Here is a 17,850-nt window from a genome sequence, read left to right as displayed (position 1 = left end):
CCCCCCCCCCCCCCCCCCCCTTCTCCACTCTCTCCCTTCCTCCTGCCCCTCCCCACTGCACAAGCTTTGCCTCTTTTTCTTTCTCCACCTTACCCACCCTGAATAAACCTCTTCTTGCTCCCATCCCGCCGGCTCTCAGAGTGACCTTCCTCAAGTCCGTCCCTGACCAGGCCATTCCTCAAATCCCAGGACCTTCAGCCCCATCGAGCCCAGACTCCCCTCCCCTGGCACTTGTTGGCCCCAACCCAGCTTCCCAAGTTCACTTCCCTACACGTGGTCTCCATTCCGTCCAGACTCGACTATGGCAGTCCTCTCCTGCCTCCACGCCTTTGCTATGCCCAGTCGGCCTGCTGGATTCCCACCAACCGTCATTACTAAGCACCTACTATCCAGAGGTTCTCAGGCCGAGCGTCCCCGAATCCAAAGAGGGCAAGAGCGTCCGAGGAGGACTCGTACGTGCGTACGTGCATACGGCCAGATCCGAGCACACAATGCAGACACAAGCTCACCAGGGGGAGAGGCACCAGAGGCTGGGGGTGGGAGCTGGAGCGAGGTGGCGCCTGAGCCGAGGGGTCCCCGAGGCTGGCTGGGATGAAACCCTCTGAGACCAGAATGTGGCCCTGGACGGGCCTACTATTCAGAAGAAGCAGGACCCCTTCGATCTCTCGGGTCCCTCCCAAATCCAAACCCCACGAGCCCAAGGCGGCCCCCTGCCACTATCCTTCGGGGCCCCCACGACAGAGTTTCAGCGCTGGAGACTTTGGCACCAGGCCGCCCCCCAGCCTCGGGCCAGCCGACCCACCGAGGCCCGCCGAACCTCGGCCTCCTGAGGTGCACAGTGGGGCTCTCGCCGTCCCCTCCTCCTCGTGATGCGGGACCCGAGGTCAAGTGAAACCAAAGTCACACAGAGAACAGAGACCACGCCCTACCTCGCTGAGCTCGTGTTGCCTCTGCATCTTCTCTTCAAAGCCCGACTTCATCTGCGTGAGCAGCTCATACTAAGGAAGAGCAAAAAAAAGCACGTTGGCCCTTTTCCGGTCCCGTCCTCATCGCGCTCTTCGTGAAAATCAACGCACTGACCTTGTCGAGGACCGTCTGCCTTTTGGCTTCCAGGCTGGGCTCTAAAAGGAGATTTCTCCCTGCAAAATCAAGCCAGTGTTCAAGCCAGCATCAAGCGCACCCCTCGGGAAGCCACGTGCAGGGGAGGCCAGACTCACGGGCAAGGTCCTCGATGCTCCTGACCAGGTCATCCTTGTCGGTGAGGACCTGCTTCAGCTGGGGCAGAGTCGAGAACTGCTGGAGGAGCGCGGCCTCTTGCTCGTTCATGTCCGTCAGCTGCGACAGGCTGGGCGCACACAGGGAGACCACGGGTGAGCACGCCGGCCGCTGCTCCTTCCCCCGCCGGCACCCGCCCCTCCCCTCTCTCCAGGGGCCCACCCTTCCCTGGGCCCTTTAAGGCGCCGCCCCCTCCTGCTTCTCCCCCCTAGCCACTCTTGCATCTCTTCTGCTCCCCAACCACAGGGGTCCCCCGAGGCTCCACGGATTCCACCAAGATCTCTACACGGCCACAGCCAGGCCCAGTCTCTCTCCCAAACTCTAGCCCCACATCGCCAAATGCTCTTGGAGTCCCATAGCCACCTCAAACACAACGTGCCCAGAGCAGACTCCATCTTCCTGTCATTGGCAGTAATGAGTAGCCCATGTCACCGACTGTCCCGTGTCTACCAAGGGCATCACCTTCCTTCTGGCCAGGCAGGTGGACGACCTTTAAGTGATTCTCGCCAGCCTTCCTCAAAACTCTCCCCTACAAAGCGATCTTCCCCTCCCAATGCTCAAGCCCAAGAGGCTTTCTGTTATGATGAGGACCATCCGTTCGGCGGAGAAGGGCCCTCTCGACCCAGCCTCTCCCCTACACCTCCAGAGCTCTCCTCAGACTTTATTCTCCTTCAGGCGCCCTGAGGTCGGGCCACACCGGCCTTCTCGTCTTACCCAACCCTGACTCCTGGGGTGGTGCGGTGGAAGCAAGGCTGGTCTGGGAATCAAACGGTTCACATTCCAATCCTCCCTTTGATGGCCACCCAGTGTCACCACGGCAACGCGGAAGCCGGCAAACCCAGCAGAGCAGGAGGAAGCAGCCCAGCCCAGCCCTCTACAGAGAGGTCTCCAAGAAAGACCAAGGGATCAGAGAATCCAAGAACAAGCAAGAATGAGTCATTTTCCTAGCCCGGGTCAGCCAAGGCAAAGAGCCAGTAGGAAATGCCGCCTCAGGAGTCAAGAGAAAGATGAAAAGGAAAAGATACTGGAGCACTTGGAAGGGCCCACACCACAGCGCATCCCCTCAGAGCCCTGGTGTCACTGAGGACTGTGGAAAGAGACCTAGTGAGACAGAGGCACTGGGAGTGGGAGAAAGAACTGGGGAGGAAAACACTTACCATGTGGTTGTAATCAAGACACGTGAGAAAACTACGGCCCCTGAGCCCCTCTCCTTCCCCTGGAAATCCATTCGACTCCAAATAGACACATGTGGGAGCGGGGAAGTGGAGGAGAGGAAGGTGCAGGGAGGGACTGGTCATAAAGAAAAGAAACCCCAACGTCGCAAGGGTAGAGGTTAGGAAAGTGAGGGTGAGGGTAGGACCAGGGGACGGACAGAAGCACATTCACCATCCTCTTCTCTTTTAAAAAAGGCAGGAAGTAGAGGGGAAACAAAGAGAAGAGTTCTAATGAAACCATAAGCCTGTCATTTTGCTGAATTATATGCCCACAAAACTGATACCACATTTACACCATTTACCAAGATAAGGTCAAAATATATACATGACCTAGATATCCAAAGAGAGGGAGATACCCTAAGAAAACAAAAAGAACACGGAACACTTCACACCTCAGACTTACGGATAGGAAAAGAATTTATGAATAAACAAGAGACAGACCATCAGGAGATGTAAAATGGGTAATTCTGATTCCATAAAGAGGTTTTACACAAATAAAACCAATGTAGCCAGGATTATAAGGAATGCAGAAAATTGGGGAAAAAATTTATAGACAGTTTCTCAGACAAAGTTCTCATATCTCAAATATACAGAGAACTTTGCCAGATTTAGAAGAATATAGTCATTCCCCAATCGATAAATGGCCAAAGGATATGAACAGGCAGTTTTTCAATGAGGAAATTAAAAAATACAGTTACATGAAAAACCGCTCTAAATGATTAGAGATATGCAAATTAAAACAACTTTGGGATATTTTTTCACACCTATTAGATTGGCTAAAATAATAGAAGGGGAAAATGACAAATGCTGGAAGGGATATAGAAAAATCAAGACATTATCGCGCCGTTGGTGGAACTGTGAACTGATCCCACCATTCTGGAGAGTAATCTGGAAGTAGGCCCAAAGAGTTATAAAGCTCTGACCCAGCAACACCACCATTAGGTCTGCTTTCCAAGGTGATCAGGGAAAAAGATCTTCATGTTTTAAATTATTTAGAGCAACTCCCTTTGTGGTGGCAAAGAACTGGAAATTGGGGGGATGCCCATCTATCGGGGAATGGCTGAACAGGTTGTGGTGTGTGATCTTGAGGGAGGACTACTGAGATGCACGAAGTGGTGAACTAGTTGGTTTTAGAAAAAACATGGAAAAACGTGAAATAACGAAAAGTGAAGTGAGCAGAACAAGAGTGTTGTATATGGTAACAGCAACGCTGTTGAAGATTAATTGGAACTAACTCAGTTATTTTGAGTATGACAGATACTCAAATCAACTATGAAGGACCTGTGGTGGAGGATGCCATCCAACTTCAGAGAAAGAAATGATAACAAGAGAAGTACATGCAGTGTGGCTTTACAAAGATTTGTAAATCTGCATCAAACAGTGACCTTCTCGAGTGCAGGGGGAGAGGAAGGACGGAGGGAAGAAGGGAGGCAGATAGCTTGGAATTTAAAACATAGCAAAAAAAAAATTGAATTAAAAAACAAAAACAAAATCCAATACCATAAACTAAATGGATGAATAAATTTATAAAAGAATAAAATGGCCAAATTAACAGAACAAAAAATTAAAAATTTAGTCCAATCAGAGGAGAAGAAAGTGAAGAAGACATAAATTAACTAGCAAAGAAAAGCCCCTAGGACCAGATGGGCTTATAGGCAAATTTGAACAAATGATCAAAGAAAAATTAATTCTACTGTTACATAAACTGTTTGCAAAACTCCTAACAAATTCCTTTTTGATAAAAATATGGTCCTGCTTCCTAAATAAGAGAGAGACCAAAAAAGAAAACCACCAGGTTGGAGTTATACCAGGAATGCAGGGCTGGTTCAATACGAAGAAAATTCTAAATGGTAAAATAATGATTTTATTAAGAGACACAGAAAAGTCTTCTGATAAAAAAAAAAAGCATAAATTTCTGTAAACACACACATTAACATTAATGCATGAAAGCAACTTTTCCATAACATGGTAAATTGTATCTAGCTAAAACTCAGAGCCAGCATTCTGTGTAAGTGGGCCTACATACATAAACTCCAGACTTTTCTAGGAGGCTCAAAGAAAAAGCAAAGATGTCCACTGTCCATTATTTGATACAGAGCTAGACATGCTGGCTAGAGCAATGATGGATCCGCGCTGTGGACAGAATGCTAGGCCTGGAGTCAGAAAGGCCCGAGTTCCAAACTGGCCTAGCTGTGTGACCTTGGACAAGTCACATAACTACTATGTGCCTCACTTTCCTCATCTATAAAATGAGGATGTGATATACAAGTACCCTTGTCGGGTACTTGTGAGAATCAAGTGAGATAATCATTGTAAAGTGCTCACTTAGCACAGAGCCTGGCACATTGTAAGTGTGATATAAATGTTAACGATTACTATTACAAAGAAAAGAAAAAGAAATGGAGGAAATAAGCACAGAAAAGGGGAATCAAAATTAGTGTTTGTTTTTTTTTTGCAGAACAAAAATTTCCACAAAGTTGAAGTGTATGAAATAAACAAAAACCATCAGCATTTTTGCACATCACCAACACACTACGCCACGCAAAATCGATGGGCATCTACCAGAATCTATACAAAAGCCCAAGATGTACTTTGTGGAAATAAAGTCACACGTAAATGATGCAATGTAAACTGGCCTGAGCCGATGAGAAAAATGCCATGCTGAATTAACTCCGGCATCCAGAGCCATTCCAATCAAACCACCAAAGAGTTCCTTTAAAGAGGGACGGAGAACGGCAACACAATGCAGCCAAAGAGAAGGAAGCCAGCAGGACTCAGTCTCCAGCCCACCACAAAGCCGCAATCACACCCGAGTCCCAGGACGCTGGTCAACGACAGGGTGACCGCAGGACAGATCGCGTAGAGACCTGGCAGCAGGCAGTGGCCCAGCGTGTGATGAAGCCTCCAGCGGGGAGGCCCCCGCCCCTCCTGCGCCCTGGCTCGGGGATGCGCTCCCCCTCCAGGTGCCTGCCCGATCACCCCCTAATCACCGCCAGGGCTTGGCGACAACGGACTTGCTACCCCCTGCCTAACTGTCCCCCTCTTTACGTCCTCCTCGTGGTTCCTTCACGTCTCAGGAAAGCCGCAGCTTCCACAAGAGCCCTTCTGGGCCCCTTAATGCGAGAGGCCTTCTCTCCCGGATAATCCCCGGTTTATCCTACAGAGATCCTCCCCAATACATCAGGGGTCCTTGGAGACAAGGACTAATGCTGTGTTTTTCTGGACCCAGCACACAGCAGATGCTTAATAAATGCATGCGGATGCAGTCTGGGATGAGCGGGCAGAAATCAGACACAGACTAACATCTTAGGCCGCAGATCACTTAAAGGTCACTTCAGCAACAAATCCCTTAACCTTCTGGGCCTCGGTTTCTTCATTTGTAAATTCTGGGGATGGAGAACCCCACATATGGCTGCCACCTCCTGCCTTTGAAGAGGCTGTCTCCCAAGACAGAATGCCCTCCACCCCAAGGCCCTCCAGGCTAGAGCTCCCACATCGGGCACCAAACACCCTTCACGGCCTCCTGCACCCCGCTAAGCGTGCCAGTGGGGTCGGACGTGACTCCCCTTCCCCACATCTCTGTCTGGTCAAACCGACTGCTTGCTGCTTTTCACCCATGAGCTCTACAGACCCTCCAGTTTCTTCCAAAGCCCCAGACCAGTGCCAGATCCTACAGGACACCCTCCTGATCTCCCTACTAGCTAGAGATCCCCCTCCAAATGGCCTGGTCTTTATTTTGTTTGGACTCTGCAGCCCAGGACCTAGGATATCCTAGGTGCTTAATGACCGCATAGTGTAAAGTTATATACAGAGCAGGCCACAGTCCATGAGGTGGACTGATGGTGGCTGCCGAAAGAATTCCTATGGGGCAGCTAGGTGGCACAATGGATAGAGCACCGGCCCTAGAGTGAGGAGGACCTGAGTCCAAATCCAGCCTCAGACACATAACACTTACGAGCTGCGTGACCCTGGGCAAGTCACTTAACCCCATTGCCTAGCCAACAAAACAAAACAAAACAAAACAAAACAAAAAGAATTCCTGTCTGATTTTATGGAAGGACCACCACCAAGCCCTCGGCTTCAGGAGGCGGCCCTCCCTCCATGGTCACCTCCCATTTCCTGTCTGAACCCAGCTTGTATGGACCAGCTTGGGGGCTCCTGGAGGGCAACGACCGTCTATGCCTGTCTCCAGATGCCCTGCCTACCCTGAGCATGGCTGGGCACAGATAAGTCCCAACAAACAGCGGCTGACTCCCTGAGGTGGGCTGAGGGCCATGTCGCCTGCCTCACACAGGACAGACCTGTTGTGAATGACACACGGCATGACGACCGCTGAGCCGCCGCCTCGGGTAAGGGCTTACCTGAGCTCAGAGAGTTCTGGAAATGCATCAGGAATGTCAGGCATCTTGTAACCACACCCGTTTTGGCCTGTCTGAAGAAGGTTACAATGCGGTTAGACAGTTCAGGGAAGCCCCTGGGAATCCTCTCCACCCCGCCTGCCATGTGCTCACGGATGTCACACGGCAGGGCCCCCGCGGCATTCTAAGTGCAGTGGCCAGAGGGTCTTAGCGCTCTTCACCCAGCTGACCCCACCACCTTAGGCCAGCCCCCGCCCACAGATTCGGAGGCAGCAGGGCCCATGATGCAGTAGGAGCACCGGCCCAGCACGCTAAGTGCAGTGGCCAGAGGGTCTTAGCGCTCTTCACCCAGCTGATCCGCCCACAGATTCGGAGGCAGCAGGGCCCAGCAAGCAAACACAGCCCTCCTCCTCCTCCCAGGCTGAGCATTCTGGGACTGGCTTTCAGCTCATTTTGGTTTTTCCCTCTTCTGGCTTTTCCCGTCCCTACTCTTGGCAAACCAACAGCAATCAACAGCCTAAGAAAATCTCAGGGCTGACGCTGTTGGGGGAGAGCCCGGGAATTCTGCACACCCCCCACGGACGAGTCAGCCCGGGATACCTACCAGCATCGGGGCATCTGTGGTGGGAACAGGCAATGGCAGGCTGGAGAGGAAACCATAGGAGGGAGCAGCAGGTTTGGGTGTGGAGTAACTCGAGGCCGGAGAAACGGCGTCAGCAACTGGCACGGAAGCCATGGGCCTGCTGGCTTCTTGTGGAGGATAGGAGGGGAGAAACGGGAAACCCTGAGCAGCATAAGGAGGCATTCCTGCCGGGCCACCGTAAAGGCTGAAGGGAAAGCAAGACGCCAGGAGGTTAGATGCCCACGGGACCACAGACCAGGGCAGGTCGGAGAGAGGCCTTCTGGTGAAGGCAAACAAAGGCATCCAAGCCTGCCACACAGCGCTTCTGTGGCAGCGATGCGCCTCTTACAACACGGTGTTCTAAGCAGGGACAGTGACTAGCTGCCCACTTTTCTCACACTTGCGGCCACAGCAGGGAGCCGGCTCGCGGGTTCTGCCTTATTCTGAAGGGGATTTACAAATCAGACAAAAAGCTTTGGACAAACGCACCCTACCATCCCCGTTTTACTGAAAGGGCCACAGAAAACCTTCAGGAGAACAAGGAGACCAAGTCATGGAGAGGATCCTGGTCACTCGTGTGCAGAAGCTGGCCACGCGGTCCAGCAGCTCCAAGTGCTGGGCCAGGAGTCAGGAAGACCCGAGTTCAAATCAAACCTCAGACAGAAAAAAATGGGGCTATCCCTGTTTCCGTGAAGGGCGATGCTCCCTCACAGAAGGGGACTTTTTCCCTTCAATCCCTGAAGCCATCTCATGTACAATAGCTCACATTCATAAAGCAACTGAGAGCCAATCAAACGCTCTTCTTGTAATGATCCAGTGAGGCAGGTAAGTGAAAACCGTGCAGCATGAAGCCAGAAAGAGAGACCCGCCGCTTGAGAAAACAGCCTTCTCTTCAACTCGCCAGACCAAGAAAACCCTGCCCCCACTGCCATCGGCGTCAGGAGAGATCGGCTTCACTGGGAAAACTGGTTAAGGGAGAGCCAAGTTCCTCCTTCAGCAGCAGACTTGGGCACCCAGAAGGCCGTCTGGGAGGCGGCGAGCTGAGGGAAGCGGGGATACATTTCCAAATACAGAGGAAAGTCTACCCAAACCCCCAACTTGCTACAGTCACCGTGTAAGTAGACTCTGCTTATTTATGAAGCATTCCTTAATTTTTTCTTATTCATTAAGCTTATTTATATTGTCTTATTTATTTTACATGATTTTATATATCATTTACTATTTGGCAAGTATTACTTATCAAGCATTTATACTTACTAAGGAAATGCTGAACTGGGAGCCAAAACCGGAGGATTCTTCCAAAACTCATCCAAGAGGCTCTGAATGATCTTCCCCAGATCTGAGTGCATGGTAAACTGAAAAACGAGTGCAATGATATTTCAGGGCATTTATAACATCTCTTTGGAAGAACATGCAGGGCTTAGCGGAGCTCAGCCCGCAGACTTAGGATAACTTCATGGACCCCGAGTTCTTTAAAGCGGGGGCTTCTCGCTAATAATTAGCAGCTTTCCAGACTTTGGTGCCCAAAAGCCTGGCTTCTCCACCCCCACCCGCCTGCCAGGCAGATCCCTGGCCAACAGACCTCTAGGACCACTCGGATTCTCAGACTCTTGTTTCCTCGTGGCCTGGCCTTCAAGAATGCAGGGTCACCTCCATGGCCCAATGAGGCACCAAAATGTGGACAGACATACAAGATGCAGGGTCCAAAATGGCCAGTGCTGCTGACCAGAGGTAGGTAGACCACAGCTCACAGACCGCGTTTTAAAATGGGTTTGTCAGCCAATTGCTTGGGACTCAGCCACATTATTGAGAGCTGAGCAGGTCCCAGACCATCCCGTACAAATGAATCACAGAGCTCAAAGAGAGCCATTCGACTCTTTCCAGTGACTCAAAGGTTCAGGGGTCAGCTCTGAGGGTCAGTACACCCAAGGCACAGTTCCTTAGGTTAGCCGCGCAGGGCGGTACACTCAAAATTATAATAGGGGATCACCTGATTCCAATCCTTCCAAGAAGCAAAAACAAGGTTCTCTCAGACCCAGAGGTGCAGAAGAGGCAATCACCTGCCACCATGGTGCCGGTGACAGAAAGAGAGCAGATGCAACGGAATTTATCTGACCGTTACAGTATCAGAGCAGAGCTGACACCTGGCGGAAGGAAGCCTTCCCAAGCCCCAGCCTCACAAACGCCACATTTTAAGCACATTTCAGGTTATGTACTCTTCAGCAGGGCTCCCTAATTTATCTGGATTAACCAATACTGTATACCTACATTGTTTACTAATGGACAGGTAACGTACACTCCATGTTTGTCCATTAAATGATGTCGTATTGGAGGGTAAACACTGATCACTGGTTTTTCCTGAGGAAACTGAGGAGGAAGGAAGCTAGGGGGGTGAACAGAAGAAAAAGACATGGTAAGTCCTACATTCAACACACACAGTCCTCCTAGAGCTAGGCAATGACAACTGAGCCTCAGGACTGCCACACGGGGAGCCTGAGGCCCCAGAGGCCAGCCCTGGCGGAGCAAACCTCCCCTGAGCCTCGCCCAGGCCTAAGGGGTCCTGTTGCTTTCCACTCCCTGTGCTGTCATGGAAACAGCAGCACCCAGAGCCTCTGCTGTTTGTCAAAGCTAATGTTTTTCAATGAACCAAAAACAAACAGAATATGCGAAAGGTGAAAGTTTGGCCAACCTGACCCTGCAGTCAAACCCACTGACTCAGGACTGCGGGAAAGAAGGGAAGGGAAAGCCTGGAGGCAGAGGAGGGCAGGGCACGCCTCAGGTCCATCCTGTGTCCAGTTCACTTCTCCCTCGTGAAAAGGCTACGGGTTTGGAGTAAGGTTCTGCCCCTTGTTTTGTACATTTATTTACTCCATGGCTATTAAACTTATCAGTAAATCATTCAGGAAGGATGCGTTTTACTGTCTTCAAATATGTGTCCAACAGTCAACCCCATCTGACTTTAGTAGCCAATGTCGACCTGGGGGGTCCCTCAGCCCAGGGTCCAGGACTTTTGAATTTCCATTTAACTGGTGTTTCTTTGGAAACCCTGTGAGCTTCTTGTAAGATTTACAACCATGACTCTGAGAGGGGGCCCCAGGGCTTCCTCCCCAGGCAATGGCTGAGGGCCCTTGCTTTAAACCAGCCCTCTTCTTGGTCACTTTGGGCTCACCTCCCTCTCTGTGCCCTGGCACACAGGAAATACTGGTGAGGTATAGGCTCAGCCACCTAACACAATCCACTGAGCTCCAAATGTGATGGCTCCTAATGGTCTCAGAACTTGTCCCTCGTGTGTCTCTTGAGATGACCAGTTCTGAAGGGGTACTTGACCCCCATTGCTGCCCCCACACACCATAGGGTAACTAGCCTAACAAACCCCTCCCTTTAGAGAGGGGGACACAAAAATGAGAGGCTGGACTTGGTGACGTCTGGCCTTCCCAGGACACACATCCAGGTGCCCCGGAGATGGGAATTCCATTGGCTACACCCCTCATTTCTGCCACACTTCCAGGAGCTATCCTGACAAAGACCAGCTTTTCACCATAACCACTGGCCACGATTCCAGAGGTCTGTCTCAGGAGGAAAAAGATGCCCACCTCCTGACAGAGACGGATCCAGACATGTCAGCTATACACGCATGTCTGTAACAGGGGTTTTGCTTTTCTTGCTTTCTCAACGTGGGGGAAGGAGTGGATGGGAGGCAAAAAGGGCAGATCTTTGTTGACTGGAAAAAAAAAAATAAAATTTCCCTTTAAAAAAAGATGAAGGCGCTCTGTAAGGACTGTCGGCTGCATCTTCTGTCCTCGTAGGATCAGATGGACCCTTGACCACTTTACTCTATCAGCCTTCAGGCCTTTCTCAGGCTACCTTCAGTCAAAAGGCAGTCAAAAACCCCAAGGAACTAAAACTGCCAGGGTCTGTCCAGTGGAGGCCAACGAACCCAGCCATCTCTGCAAAGAGATGAGCCGAGCTGGCAGTGCCCCCAGGCCGCTCCCTCCCAACACCTCCGGCTGCCGGGACAGTCAGTGGTCAGTGCTCCTGACTCCTCTGTCCCTCCCTCTCCCCCCCCCACCTTTGGGCTGACTACATTCCTGGCTACCTAACTCGCCCCCAAACTACATTCAAGCCCTTACAGGAGGGCTTGCCCCAGCTGACCTGCCTCCCCCCTCTCACCCTATCTCCTTCTACCTTTTTCTCCCCCTGGAGCACCCCCCACCCTGCTGGTGCCCTTTTCCGATGCCAAGGTCAACCCTCCATGCTAGGGATGGACCCAGGCCAACCATAATTTATTCCCTTCCCAGCTGGGCTTCTGAGTCTCTGGCCTTTGCCACACCACACCCCTCCGCCCTGCCTTCAGCTGCCTTGGCAGCTTGGCTTCCCTTATGAGAAGGTAAGCTTCTTGAGAGCAGGAAGTGTCTCTCATTTTGCTAGGGCTTAGCACAGTGCCTGGCACATAATACACACTTAACAGATGACTGCTGACTGCTCCTTTTTGGCCGTCCTGTTTCCTTTGGGCCTCCTTCTCTGTAAAGTGTGGGACTGGCTCTCAAGGCTCAGGCTTTTTCTCTCCACTCTGTGACCAACAGTCCACGCCAGGCCTATGGCCATCCAGAGCTGAAGGCCATCCCACCGGCATCCCTCGCCCACACCTCAAACTCAAACTCAGCACATTAAAACCTGCACCGTTCCTCTTCTCCCCTCGCTCCTCTCTGCCTGTCTGGCCTGACATCCTTAACTCTACTAACGAAACGACCATCCTTACAGACCCCGGCAGTTTTAGCTCCGTGGAATTTCTGACGATTTTTTGACTAAAGGTAGCCTGAGAAAGGCCTGAAGGCCAACGAGTAAAGTGGCCACGGGTCCATCTGATCCTGATGTCACAAGACTCCGGAGTTATCAGTCTTGACCCATCTCCTCCACCAGCCGCTGCTGACCACTCTCCTTCTGCCTGTCTTATGGCTCCAGCTCCGTCTCCTGGGCTGGCTCATTTCCCACATCACACCCTCTCACTGTGGGTCTTCCCTAAGGTTCTATCCCAGGCCCTCAGGGACACGGGTCGAGCCATCCCGTTATCCAGCCCCAACCTAGCCCCCCCACATTGTTTCTCCTGAGGACATCACCACTCTTCCAGTCTCCTAAGTTTCTGACCTTGGTATCATCTCGGACTGCTCCCCACTTCAGTCAGCTGCCCGGTCTTGCCGATGGCACCTTTTCAACGTCTCTTGCACCTGACCCTCCTCACTCCCCCGGTCCCCCACGCAGAGACCACTGCAGTGGAGGCCTTCTGCAGCTCTCACCTGAATGGTGGCAACAGCCTCCTCCTCGGTCTCCCTGCCTCCCTGCCCTAGTCCGTCTTCCACAATGCCTTCCCAAATCCCAGGCCTGACCAGGTAACTCTTCTGTAGAACCACATTCCTACAGCGTGCTCCCATTACTCACAGAATACAATGGGGACTTCTGGGTTTGGTTTGCTGCAGCCCAAATGCCCTTCTCTCCAGCACTCACACACAAAGCTCCAGGCCCCACCTTTGCGCTGGCTCTCCCCCATGCCTAGAAGGTCTTTCCTCCTTAATCCCTCTCTTTCTGAGGGTGCAGCTCAAGGCCCAGCTCTGACACAAGCCCTTTCCCATTCCTCTGCCACTGCTAATGCTCTCCGCCCCCTACAATCTTGCATTTAAACCACACTGGGTACACCGGCAGGTGTTCCATTGCCATTTATACTGTATCCCTCTGGACCCGTCTGGGCCATCTCCCCCAGTAGAATCTAACCCTTTGGGTCTTGAGTTGTTGGTGGACGAAGGGAAAAGGAAGAGGGGGTGAGCTCCAGGCCCTCCAGGTCGGTTCTGTCTCTAGAGCATCTATCCCAGTCTGTCTGACTCATCTGAACCACTTGCTTGCCTCCTGCCTCTCCCTTTTCCAATCCATCCTTCCCACAGTGGCCAAAGACAGCTTCCAAAACACGAAGTTTCAATCATCCTTCCCCTGGCTCCCAACTGCCTACAGGATAAAAAAACGCTCTTCACAGGACCTCCATCTAAGCCCGTCTGTGCTTTTCCATACCCGCGGATCACACGCTAACTCTTGGGTCAGTTGTCTGTGGCCACCTGATTCTTCTACAAAGGCCCACGGGTCTTGAGGCCAGGAGCTGAGGCCCTCAGCCGGGTACCTGGCCTGGGATTTCATGGCCAGATGGCCATGGTGGGAAGCTGCTCCACCCAGGGCCATCACAAGAATCCTCCTCATCAAGGTAGATCTAAGGTTCCTCCTCCTGTAACGTGAGAGGCGGCACAGAGCGGAGAATTCAGACCAGGCAGCCAGCCGGCCAATAAACATTCATTATGTGCCACGCACTGCGCTAAGTGCTGGGGATACAGAAGGAGGCCAAGACGGCCCCTGCCCTCAAGGAGCTCACAGTCTACCAGGGAGACGACAGACACAGACACAGACACAGACACAGACACAGACACAGACACAGACACAGACACACACACACACACACACAAACAAGCTATCTGCAGAAGGCATGGGAAACAATTAGCAGAGGGAAGGCTTGCAGCCAGAGCTGGGACTTTAGCAGGGACTTAAAGGAAGCCAGGGAAGTCAGGAGTTGAGCAGAGGAGGGAGAGGGCTCCAGGCATGAGGGACGGTCAGAGAGAACCCTAGAGCTGAGAGATGGAGGGGCTCATTAGCGTGAGAGCAAGAGGCCAGAGTCACGGGATGGAAGAGGACGCACTGGGGACTGAGGCGTTAAGGAGACTGGAGGAAAGGATTAGGGGGTGTAGGGCTGGGAACACCAAACAGGGCACCTCCTATTTGATCCCAGAGGCGAGAGGGAGTCACTGGAGTGTACCGGATAGGAGGGTGACGTGTTTCATGAAAATCACCCTGGTGGCTGACTGGAGGACGGGCTAGAGCAGGGAGGGGCTCGAGGGAGGCAGCACCCCCAGCAGCCCGGGTGGGAGCAGAGCAAAGAAGGGGACACCCGAGAGACGCTGCCAACAGCGTGGGTCTGGGAGGGGAGAGAAAGTAAGAAGCACAGGATGCCTCTTAGGCCGAGGGACCGAGGGACCCGGAGGACGGTGCCGCCTTGACAACAGCAGGCAACGTAAGAGGGAGGACTCGGGAGAGAGAGAGCTGGCTCTGTTCTGGACACGCCGACCGCATGTCCAGTCTGAGATGTCTGGAAGGCAGCTGGAGGTGGGGCAGGATGAGCACTGGTGGCGGTGAGCACAGGGATGGCAGCCGATGAGCTACCCAGACAGAAGCTGGGGTCACCCACAGTGAGCAGGCATGTCCTGGCGAAGAGCCAGTGAGGAGAAGGATGGTCAGACAGGCAGGCAAAGCCAGAAGGGTGCCCTGAAAACCCAGCGAAGAGCCTCAAGCAGGAGATCCACTGTGCCCACAGCTGCCGAGAAGTCAAGGAGACCCGGGGCCCACAAGAGCAATGAGAGATCAACGTGGAATGAGGAGGCCAGAAGACAGACTGTAGGGGATTAAGAGGGCAAGAGGAGAGAAAGCGGGGGCACCTGCTGCAGACGGCCTTCTCAAGGAGCGGAAACCCCACTCAGCAGCTATGGGACCACATCTCCAGAGCCTCTACTTCCTCATCTGGACCATGGGGATGATGCCTGTAGTACCTACCTCACAAGGCTGTTTTTCAAACAATAAATTCAATATTTTGTGACCTATAAACACCAGCAAAACCCCCACAAAACATTGAATATTAGCAGAAATCACCAATTAAGGAGAAAACAACACCACAAGCAAAACAAAGCACAAAACATAACAGACTACTTACATATTAATGTTAATTGTAAGGTTGTTTACCGTGAACGGTAATCTGTACTCCACATCTTTCTGTATTTCAGCTATGCTGTTGAAAGAAAATAAAGTTAGAAAAACATCGTTAGCACTGGAAAGAACAAAATCCTGAGGGCTTGGCCGTCAGCCAGTTCTCAAAGTGCCCAACCCCACGATCATTCGGCTTCCCAGCCAGTTCCCCACCCTGGTCACAAGAATCACATGGAAGACTGAGGATCCAACACCTGGCTAGTGTAGGAGAAAAAGGCCTAGTCCGGTACCCATGCGATTCCTCTGTGGAGCCGCCCCCCGCCCCCAGAAGCCGTGCGGCTCCCCTGACCTGTTTCACTTTTAACAATACGCTCCAAACTTCCTCACCAGTTAAAATGAACCTCCCTGGCCTCGGCTTGGTCTCTCTCCCTCTCCCTCCAACCACGCAGGCCCCCCCATTCCTGAGGTCTCTGACAGCGTGCAGCAGTCCGATCTGCCAGCATCAACGTGCCCGTCTTCCTTGGGCCTGGCTGTGTAAACCCAGGCGTGTGCACGTACACGTACGCTCCCTCCTGACAGGAACGAAGGGCTGAACGCGCCTGCCTCTTCCCGTCCGTCCCGTCTCTCGTTGGCCTGTTCCGGGCACCTCCCCTGCTCCACGGACGAGCTACGACGTCTGACTCTATCTGGACAGCACCAGGCCACACATCCATCTGCTGCCCGCTCCGGCCTCCACCTTCTTTCTGTCTCTTAAAGATCTCATTTGCCAGGACGTTGGCGAGCATCCACGTGGACGGCCCTTCTCCTTCCTCAGAGGAAGGCATTCTCCTGGTCTTCGGCCTTGACCACACCCCAGCCCTCTCGGGCTCATTCCCTCATGGGATCCTGCCTCTTCTCCGAATACTCTGAAACCCGCTCTCTCAAATCCCGGGTGGGCACCAGGTGGGAGACTGAAGACCGGAGCGCGAGCAGATGCCGGCTGAGAAGCGCGGAGGCGGCCACTAGAGTAGGAGCCGAGGACCTCCCTTGGGACCTTGAAGAGACGTCCCTCTGCAGGGAGGGGCCGTGGGGACCTGTGACTGCGGGGGCATCCTCCCCTTACTGTGCTGCTAAGTCCTGGCCGCAGCGCCTTCAGGTCTGGCTCATTTCCACGTTTTCTTGGCGTCTGTGGGGCCCAGCGCCGGAGAAAACTGCAATCCAACCACACAGACTTCGCTGCTCTCCAACCCCTTACGTCAAGTACGGCAGCGCTGAAAACCGACCCTACCGGAGCCATGCCCACCCGCCAGGCCCGACCACCCCAGAGCGCCCGATCCTTCCCCGCTCCCAACCCTCCGACGCCTGTGCGGGGCACGCCGGGCCCCAGGCACGCCCCCAGTCAGTGCTTAATAAACGCCCGCTCCCTCTCCCGGCCAATCTCTCAGCTGCCAACACGATGGGTCCAAAACGGGGTCCGACGGCGCGCCCCGCTGCCCCAAGGCTAAATGAAAGGCCTGTGGGGGGGGGACGGATCCCAGGCTCGTCACGGCCCCCCGGGTCTCTCCTCTGCGCTCCTAGCGTGCCCCGAGCGCACGGAGACCGGAAGTGTGCCCGGGGTCCACCCTGACCGCGAGCGGCACAGCGGGGGGGGGGGGGGGCGGGGGCGGGGCAGCAGACCCACGTGGGCAGAGCGAGCCCAGGGGGCGTGGGGGCGCAGCGCCCCGGACGGCCCCTCCCCCTCCCCAGGAAGGCCGCGCCGGTGGGGGAGCGACCCTCCCACTGCCTTCCGCTGTCCAGCCCCGGCCCCCAGCGGGAAGCGTGGCCCCCTGGGACCCCCGGGGAGACGGCAGCCCCCGCCTCCCGGGCCGAGCGTGGAAAGCTTATCCTAGGGAAAAGGGTTCCCCCTGCGGGGGAAACTGAGGCAGGGCCAGGAAAGGCCCCAGCTCCTCCTCGGGACACTGCCCCGAGGCCCCTAGACGGAAGGGGAAACTGAGGGGAGGCCTCGCCGCCCGACCCGCGGACACGCCCGGGCCGTGGGAGGGACGGCAGGGGGAAGAGAGGCCAGCCCGCCCCCGCGCCTTTGTCCCCCGCCGCGCCTCACCTGCCGTGCGCCGCGCGCAGGGACTCGATGAGCCGCTGCTTCTGCTGCTGGAGGCTGGTGAGACCCCCCGCTCCGCCCCCGCCGCCCCCCGCCGCGGGCGACGCGCCGCTCTTGCTCAGCGGGAAGAGCCAGCTCATGCCTGGGCCGAGGCCCCGCGAGCTCGGGCGGGCGGCTGCCGGGGCCGCCGGGGCCGCCGGGGCATGTCAGGCCGCGGAGCTCGCTCGGTCCGGGACGGGGCCGCCGCTCCGCCGCCTACGCTTCGCCGCTCTCTGCGCCTGCGCCGCTCTGCCGCCGCTTTCTGCGCCTGCGCCGCTCCGCCTCGACCGAGGCTCCGCCTCCTGCGCCTGCGCCGGCCCCGTGCGTGCGTGCCCGGGGGAGGGGGAGGGGGGGTGAAAATAGCCATGATGCGTGGCGTACGTGCATGCGTGCTCCGCGCTTCGGGATCGCGCTGCGCGCTGCGGGCTGACGTCATCGTGCAGCGCCTCGCCGGACTTGTGAGGAGAGGTGGCGCCG

The 17,850-nt window shown here is 54.3% G+C and overlaps 1 protein-coding gene across 2 annotated transcripts in view; it reads right to left on the bottom strand.

The window, feature by feature from the left end:
- Positions 1–17,489, bottom strand: part of VPS37A (VPS37A, ESCRT-I subunit) — a 20,892-nt gene extending 3,403 nt beyond the window's left edge. The window contains exons 1-9 of one of the 2 annotated variants that reach the window (XM_027853728.1): positions 17,338–17,489; positions 15,265–15,339; positions 9,738–9,852; positions 8,727–8,824; positions 7,452–7,674; positions 6,851–6,921; positions 1,218–1,345; positions 1,081–1,139; positions 930–998 (exon numbers count right to left, since the gene is read on the bottom strand). In XM_027853728.1, coding sequence (XP_027709529.1) covers positions 930–998; positions 1,081–1,139; positions 1,218–1,345; positions 6,851–6,921; positions 7,452–7,674; positions 8,727–8,824; positions 9,738–9,852; positions 15,265–15,339; positions 17,338–17,474 — 975 coding nt within the window. In that variant the 5' untranslated portion in view covers positions 17,475–17,489. Of the gene's footprint in view, positions 1–929; positions 999–1,080; positions 1,140–1,217; positions 1,346–6,850; positions 6,922–7,451; positions 7,675–8,726; positions 8,825–9,737; positions 9,853–11,062; positions 11,191–15,264; positions 15,340–17,337 lie in introns of those variants that run through there. The other variant, XM_027853729.1, reaches the window with a different exon arrangement.
- Positions 17,490–17,850: the final 361 nt, after the last annotated feature.

The sequence above is a fragment of the Vombatus ursinus genome, unplaced genomic scaffold, assembly GCF_900497805.2.
Source record: "Vombatus ursinus unplaced genomic scaffold, bare-nosed wombat genome assembly UNPS02010193.1, whole genome shotgun sequence".
Taxonomy (NCBI): domain Eukaryota; kingdom Metazoa; phylum Chordata; class Mammalia; order Diprotodontia; family Vombatidae; genus Vombatus; species Vombatus ursinus.
The sequence above is the reverse complement of the archived record's forward strand: the minus strand, read 5'-3'. Positions and strand labels throughout refer to the sequence as shown.